General features: G+C 51.5%; 2 protein-coding genes across 2 annotated transcripts; one reads left to right on the top strand and one right to left on the bottom strand.

Moving 5' to 3' along the window:
• Window positions 1-159: 159 nt before the first annotated feature.
• Window positions 160-1185, bottom strand: EAH_00058850 (hypothetical protein; the record flags this gene model as incomplete). The annotated part of the gene is made up of 3 exons (XM_013393630.1): window positions 160-299; window positions 487-577; window positions 1000-1185. 3 exons carry the CDS (start codon window positions 1183-1185, stop codon window positions 160-162), a joined length of 417 nt encoding a protein of 138 aa, XP_013249084.1.
• Window positions 1186-3728: 2543 nt separating this feature from the next.
• EAH_00058840 (hypothetical protein, conserved) lies at window positions 3729-5033 on the top strand (the record flags this gene model as incomplete). The annotated part of the gene is made up of 2 exons (XM_013393629.1): window positions 3729-4442; window positions 4689-5033. 2 exons carry the CDS (start codon window positions 3729-3731, stop codon window positions 5031-5033), a joined length of 1059 nt encoding a protein of 352 aa, XP_013249083.1.
• Between the last annotated feature and the right edge of the window lie 3148 nt (window positions 5034-8181).

The following is an 8181-nucleotide window of genomic DNA, read 5'->3' as shown; positions in this document are numbered from 1 at the left end:
TGCCCTGCTTCGTCAGTTCTTACTCCCTCTGGATTTCTTCTAGGCGTCGCCTGACCCTTTCAAATTCATCTTTCGCCTCCGCAGCCCCCCTTCTGCTCCTGCGCCGCGAGCAAGGGCCCCGAATCCCTCTGATGTTCCCTGAGCGCCTCCTCCCCGCTGCTACTGCCCCTGCGTTACAGGCGCATCCTCTTTCGTCTTTGGGTTTGGGGGCTCCCACCCAGTCCCCGCCGGCTGCCGTGCTGCCTGCAGCTTGGCCTTAGCGCAAGCCAAGGGCATCCGCTCCACGCACATACTCATTCCTGTGTACATACACCAGCGACGCAACAGCAGACAGCAGCGCCAACAATGCGTCCTGCAGCAAATAACAAGGCCACGGCTCCCCAATAAAAAAATAGTAGACATAAAGATGAAACTCCCTGAAGACGCAAATGATCTGCACAGACACCTGGGGACAGCCCGGCATGTAAGAAAACGCAGAAAGAATACTAACCAAGAAGCCGGTTGTGATTGCGGCCGTTAACATGATCCAATTAGGCTTGTGTCCTTGCGCAAACACTAGGAAATATCGCACCAGAACCTGCACACAGCGCCAACGCAACAATGCTGCGGATGCTGCAGCTGTTGTTATTCCTGCTGCTGCTCTTCCTGTTGCTGTAGCTGCAGTTGCAGCAGCTATTGTTGCGGTTGTTGCTGCTTCTGCTCGTTCGTTTGGAAATGCGGAGATACAAAATGAGCTGTCACTTCAGTGTACAGAGCAGCAGCAGCAGCTCGGTCATCAGCGGAAGCAGCAGCAGCAGCAGGAGAGAGAGAGAGAGAGAGACGGCTTGCAGCAGTAGAAAGAGCACAAGTATGGCGATATTAACAGCAGCACAAACAGGATCACGCGCGTGAGCCTCATGAGCAGCAGTGGCAGCAGCAAAAGGAGTACAACCCAGATAATCCTGACTGCTGCTGTTGCTGCTGCTGCTGCTCTCGTTATGGATTTGGCTGACGCCTCACCGTGCGTCCCAGGTTGTCCGTTGCCTCTTGCGGGCCCAAGCGGTCAGGCTCAGGTTTCTGACAGTGGTGTTGCTGAGCCGCTGGTGCTGGTGCTGCTGCTGGATATGCAGTACTGTGCGAGCCCCCTCCTTCCGTGATGACAGGCATACGCTGCGGCGCTGCAGCAACGGCATCCTCAGCTTTCATTGGCTAATGCCTAGACCCTAAAACCCTAAACCCTAAAACCCTGAACCCTAAGACCCTAAACCATAACGCCCGTCAACTCTAAACCATAAACCCCAAAACCCTTAACCCTAAACCCTAAAACCCTCAACCCTAAAACCCTAAAACGCTAAACCCTTAACCCTAAACCCTAAAACCCTGTAGGCCTAACGGAAGCAAATGCTTTCTTGGCCGCTTCCGTCGGTGAATCCCTCACCAAAAATCGCTCAGCTGCGGCGCCTACAGGAGCAGCAGCCAACCAGTTGCTGCAGCACCAGCAGCTCACCTGCAGCCCCACGGAAGACTCCAATAGGCACTAGAAGAAAAGCTTGCATTTCTTCTATTGCCTATTCGAGTGAAACCCCAAAGCTGCCACTCATGCGCGTTTCAGGAGTTGGACAACGAGCAACTCGGGAGGGAACAAAGGGTGCCACTTCCTCGCACCCCTCAATACATCCCCAACTAGGGCATGTGCCAAGGTAGCCCTCAAAGCCATCCACAGGTAGCGAAACGGCAAAGGGCAAAGAAGCAGCAGCAGCGACAACAGCAAAAGCACCACCAGCAGCTGCTTCAGCAGCAGTAGCATAAGTAGCAGCAGCGCCTGCCGCAATAAGACCGTCAGCAACAGTCACCGCACCGGTTGCAAGTGCACCTGCAAGATACACAGATAATTGAAATTCTGCAGGATCTAAACTTCACGCATTTGTTTCCTTCAAGCTTTACTAAGCGGAGAGGATACAATTACACTAACATCCCCTGCCGCGGAGTGGGCCAAATGCAGGCAACCATCCCTAAACGAGCATGTGTATCTAGTTCAGAAGGAGCAACAATATTTTAGTGCTATTCGGAAGTAGCTGCCCCGGCAGCAACTAAAGGGCACTGCGCGGGGTGTAAAGCTACTACGAATCCAGGGGTGCAGCCTAAACCTTTCTTGAAACACGCGTGGACACAAACTATTGATTCAGCCTTCTGTAGACTGTTGGAATTAACAAATCGTATGCACCGGAACGTTGGTGATAGCTGGAAAGCGCACGTTGTTTGGATGGCAACAACAATCAATGCTTGCCGCTCCAAGTAGTCGAAAATTGGCAGCAAGAAGCAGAGTGCGGCACACGCAGTTGCTGCCAGGAGCACTGCAAAGTGCAGTTGCCACAGCAGCTTCACGAACCTCGCGATCATTTTGGATACCTTTTTTGGAGACCCATCACGACTAAAAAAAGGGCAAAAATGTGCGGCTGGCTGCTGTTAACCACTAACTACATAATGCCACATGGAATCGGAGGATGATAAGACCAACGACAAAGAGTAACTTTTACGGACGCTCTTGCGGAAACTGGTACGAAGCATAGGCACCTCCGTTGCTAGTGTAATGCTTACTGCAAGCAGACAGCACCGGCCGGCTGCAGATTGGGGAAGATTCCCCTCGCAGCCTTGGATTCTTGAGAGGTGGAAACTGTAGATAAGATTTGTAGTGCTCCACAGGGGCACCTTTGCCATGCCTCGGGGTGCAGACAGGAACATCCAAAAGGCGTTTGAAACAACGAATGCAATAATAAATAATTGTTTTAGGTGGAAACCTGATGCAGCAGCCAGAGTTCGGGTGATGCCCATCTGTGCCATCCTGATATACCCACTTAGGTCTGTAGATGACGCCGCCTCGGTGCGCTCAGTATAGTGGGGAAGGAAGCCATCTCTGTTCTTGTTAACGAGTTGAACTCTAGAAAATTAAATGGCGCGTGAATCCTTGGTTATATTTGCAAGCAGTAGATGGGTCGTGGAGGACCTCCAGGAGCCGCAGCCGTCTTCAAAACGTTGGGGGGGGCACTGCAATATGAAGCCCTGCCCAAGTTCTTCCGCACCAGCAAGAGCAGTAGAAGTAGCAGTAGTAGTAACTGCAGCAGCAGGAAGAGCAGCACCTGTTTTGAGACGCGGCGTTTACTTCCCTTGGGTCTCTCTCCGCGGTGAGACCCTCCAGGACGGGCTAATTGATTGGGCCAAGCACAAAGTGTTGCTGAAGCGAATCTTTCGATCACTAGTAGCTAAAGATAGCAGCGAGCTACACTAAGCCGAAAGCTAAAAATGATTTTTCATCAAAGAGCAGATAATTTCCTCCCCTCCAGTGGCCAGATGCCATAACAACGTTATTATCGTCAGTGGTGCAATTTGGCCGTAGCTAGTTACCAGGGCGAAGTACACGCACAGCGGTACCGATACTGTTTAAACCAGTGGTCACGTTGGAGGCTGAGGTAAGAATACAGCTAGTGTGACGGTTCACTTTATTCCTCTGTTGTCTTTAACTGTGCAAAGTCGTCTAAATGTGAGCAAGGGACCAACAGGTAATTATCCCCTCCATCGCAATGTGCCACCCAGGTGATGCTGATGATTATCCCATCTTGCATGCTTGCCACAGCCACTTGCATGCGTCAGCAAAGGCCCACAGTTTCTCTTCCCAGGTTTTCCACATATCTTCCCGAGTTTCGGAGGTAGAAAGTCTGTAGACTGGACAAATTAGAAAGAAATGAGGGAAAATGGGGGCCGAAGGTAATAATCCAACCCGTCAGGTGCAGCGGGTGCACGACGCCAGCTTAGGCAGTCGGTACAGCCCAGACATCTTTGCAGCTTTGCACTTCTCGAAACCCCAGTGGAGCCCCCTCTTGCAGCAACAGCAGCAGCTGCTGCTGCACGCTGAACGTCCCCTGCCCGAGGTGTTCTGTAGCCGGCGTTGGCTGGGCAACAAGGACCTTTGCTGGCAGCAGCAGCAAATCAATCACCTGCTGCTGGAGGAGCGCATGCAGCTGCTGAAGGACAGTCAACTCATGAATAACTCTCTCCTTGCTGCGTACACCTACGAGCAATGCGCCCAGCGCCACCTAACGCCTCTGGCAATACTAACAACTTCTGGAGCTGAACAAGCACCAAACGCGAGAGAAAACCACCCAGGTCCAGCAGCAGCTGAAGAGACAGGTCGGACGAAAGAAGCACCTCTAGCATCCGAAGCGCTTGCGGCAACAACACCAGCAGCAGTGCCTGCTGCTGCCAACGAGCAGCTTCCAGATGTTCTACATTCTACTGCAGACTGCAGCAAAGCCACCACCTGCTGTATCGACATCAAAGAGTGCAGCAGCAACAGCGGCAGCAGAAACAGCTGCAGCAGGGGTAGCAGTACCAGCAACAACGCAGTGCATCTGATTTATCAAAGACGAGCGCGGTTGTTTGCTCGGAATGAGATTTTGACCGCACAGGTAAACATCCATTTTGCTGCAGTTCACAGGGGGTTAGACTGCTGCTGCAGCAGCCGCTGCAGCAGCAAGACGCTTCGTGCGGCTGAAGCAGCAACAGCAGTTGCTGCTGCTGCTTCTGCATTTGCTATTACTGGGCCATGATGCCCTGTTGTTGCTACAGATACCGCTGGAGCCGCGGTATTGCAGGAGCTACCGCTACAGCAGCAGCTGCTACGTGTTTGCTGTAGCCTCTGCATTGTGCTACAGGAGGTGTATGCAGCAGTGAGGTGCATAACTGACCCTGAATACCCGTATACCCTCGAAGAACTGATGGTGGTGCTTCCAGAGTACGTCAAAGTGCCGTGCTCCTGCTACAGCAACGACAGCAGCAGCGACAGCGGCTCGGCCAATGCCAAAGGCAGGAGCAGCTACTCCTGCATGCAGCACCAACAGCTACAGCAGCAGCTGCAGATGCAGCACTGGAGAAGGATGCGAGGCTTGCGTGTGGATATTAACTTCCGCCCGACAATACCTCATTGCTCTGAAGTGAAAGGTTTCGCTCTGTTTCTTGCTGCTGCTGTTGCTGCTTCTACTGCTGCCTGCACACCTTAAGACCATCCTGTGTTGCCTGAATGTCGAGCTGGCTGTGATTATTGTGTGTTGTGTATGACGCTGCTTTTGCTGCTACGCCTGCTGCTGCTGATTTCGCTGTGGCACATGCTGTTGTTTCGTCCGCTGCTTCACTTGCTACTGGTGTGGCTGCTGCCTGTGCTGCTTTTGCTACTGCTGGGTTTGTAGACAACGCTCATCGGATTGCTGTTGCTCGTGAAGGCGCAGCGGGCAGCAGCAGGAGCAGCAGCAACTGCAACAAGAGCTGTCCAAGTTTCAACCATTCCGGGCTCTCACACCTCCTACGCCTCCATTAACAAACAACTGAGCGACAAAGAAAGAGTTCGAGCAACAGCGGAAAACCCTTCCCTCAAACAGATGATAGACAGCGGCAAGCACAAACCCTAAACCGTAGACGCTCGACCCTTTAGCTTGAACCCCGCTCTACGTTGCCCGCAGCTGATAACATTAAACCCTTTCCCTATAAAACGTTCGCCGTTTGCTAAATAACGCCCCTAAAGGCATCTAAATGAATTCTATGCATTGAAATATTAAACCCACTAAACTAATTGGTAAAGGTGACTGCAGAGCAGGTTGGTGGTGCTGCTCTCAGGTCTCAAAGACAGAGGCTTGGGCAGAAGTACAAGACCTTTTATTGCGCTGATGGGTAGTTAGCCGTTGTTGCAGCTAGCAGCATGGCTCTGTGAGAATGCATGTTGTTAGCTCTGATTTCGCGTGGTTAGCTGGGCAGGGCATGCCCTGCCAATTCAACCACGCTCATGACATCTCGGCAGGCGCCTTTCCACCCAACTAAAGGGCCTCTCGTTGTTGTTTTGCACGAGAGCCACACTGCCAACAGCGGTGGGCGCGCTCAGAAGCGTGGTACTTACAGCTTGCAAAAGCTCCACCCCTACGCATGCTGCCGCCCTTCACCGGGCGGTACTGCCACGCTTGCTCTCATTGCAAAAGATTCCCCACTGCAGCCTCCTGCAGGATTTTGAGCTAGTTGCAACACAAATCTGGCTGGCCCTCTCTGAGGGCACAGACTTAGTCACTTCAGTAAGCCACTATCTTCCTGACTCGCTAGTCAGGTTTCTGAGCAAATTCCCCAATATATATCACAATGATATTTTTAAATGAATTAAAAATATAGAAAGTAATTGTAGCATTAGTTCGTTCCAATAAAAAAAAGTTTTCACATTCGAAAAATATTCAACAATTACAAAATTAGTGCAATATTCGACACAAACTATGAACAAAATTTCAGTGATCCGAGATGGATGAACCGATCTTGTTCTGAACCCATCTCCCTTAAAACTTTAGTGGGCCAACAGAACACCCCTTCAGACACACTTCATTCTCAGGATGAGGCGTGTCGCGAATGAAGGTGCCAAAACTCCCCGCTAATATGAGCATTCGGGGGGAGAGAAGCTTGCTACACCTAGAGTAGCTTTTGTTCGTCAAGCGAGAGCTAGGATCATTGAAGGACAACTAAGCACTGATTGACGCGCAGTAGCAGATAATGCTTGAGAAATGATACCAAAATCAGCACTCCACAACTGCCTTCCGCCGGGGAAGCAGGACGGAGTTCCTAAAGGAGTAGGAGGTACCTGAGCCGGCAACCACAACCTAATCAACACAATCGGGGTCTCAGCAGACGCTCAAGTGTAACAGACACAGCAATAAAGTAGTAGGGTAGGTGGCTAGCAGCAGACACCGCTTCTTCAAGAGGCGGGAGATCCTCTTGATGGGCCCCCAGGCAGCTATCCCGCCGGCAACAGAACTATCTCTCGGTTGCCTGGCTGTGCCTATCTCCTCCTGCTTTATGTTCTGTCACCGTGGTTATTCCTGCTTACGCCTCCGTTTCCCCTTCCATATCTGTGGAGTTGGGCCTTTCACATATTCCTCCCCTTTTACCTTTGTTTCTATTCATTTCGCGTTGCGTTCCCATTGCCGCACACCACAGTTCAATCGCATGTCCCCTTCTCTTCTGCTTTTGCCTTTCTCTATTCTTGCTTATCCTTCATACGCTTCTCCGCGCCCGTTGATGCACGTCTGCCTGTCTGGTTGCTCCGTGGCTATTTGGCTCACTCCATTTCGTCTCAGTTTATTCACTTTGTGGCTTGCAGTTGGGGGTTACCCAGGTGAGGGGGAGCCCCCTGGTGACGGCCCCCTAGGATTGGGGCCCCCAAGTGAGAAATCCTTCGAGGCTTACTTTAATGGGATGATGAAATTTTCAAGGCAAAGTCAGATTTGGGTTACGGCAGGGAGCACAGCAGCAGAAGCAGCAAGACGTATCGGCATGCTTGCTGCGCCTTGTTCTTCGCTGCAGTGCACAGGCACTACAATGGAGCTTTGGTGTGACCTCTAGAGGCCTAAAATCAGGAAAAGAAACGAGTATTGTAGAATATTTCAGAGATTAGGGAGATTAGGACACTTTTAGATAGGGAAGACACTTCATAGGATCAGAGTGGTCGCCAGCCGGCACCAGCTTGGGGCTGGGTGCGAGGCTGTTGCTGCTACCCTGGCCCACGCCCTAGGCGAGGGTCGGGGATCAGTTCTATTATTCTGGGTTTTCCTTGGGGAACAATAATAGGACTTCGATCATATATTTGGTTGTTAGCGGTGTTTATTAGTGTTTTCAGCGAGAATCATGGGTTTATGAGCGAGATAGTAGCGTGTGCACCTGTTCTGTCTAACCTAGGGATCTATCGTAGTAACAGTGTAGGCCACCTTTTCACTACATTTGGGGGCTGTTCCGGGATTTAAAAAAAAACGCAAAAAAACAATAGTAATTTTCCTCTTCTCATCTTATTTCACACAAACAACCCCATTCTACGGACCTGGGGACCTCTGAGAGCAAGTCTCCTGGTCGAGGGATAAGTCCACCCGAACCAGCATCGAGGCGAATGTCCACGGTACAGGAATCAAGCCGATTCAACCGCGCTTCGGCACCTCAACCTCCTGCCGTCGCCAACCCAGCCCCCCGAGAACTTCCTCAAATGGAGGCTCCAAAGAAACCGGTCGTGGACATGCAGCCACAAGAGCGACAGCCCGATGCAATAGCCAGACTAAGGCAAGAAGTAGAACGGTTGCAGAACTACCTTATTCAGATGAGCGTGCAACGGTCTTCATTCCTACCACCCCCGCG

The sequence above is a fragment of the Eimeria acervulina genome, genomic scaffold, assembly GCF_000499425.1.
Source record: "Eimeria acervulina Houghton genomic scaffold, Eah_scaff1354, whole genome shotgun sequence".
In the NCBI taxonomy this organism is placed as follows: Eukaryota; Apicomplexa; class Conoidasida; order Eucoccidiorida; family Eimeriidae; genus Eimeria; species Eimeria acervulina.
Note: the sequence above shows the minus strand (reverse complement) of the source record. Positions and strands in the feature narration are given on the sequence as shown.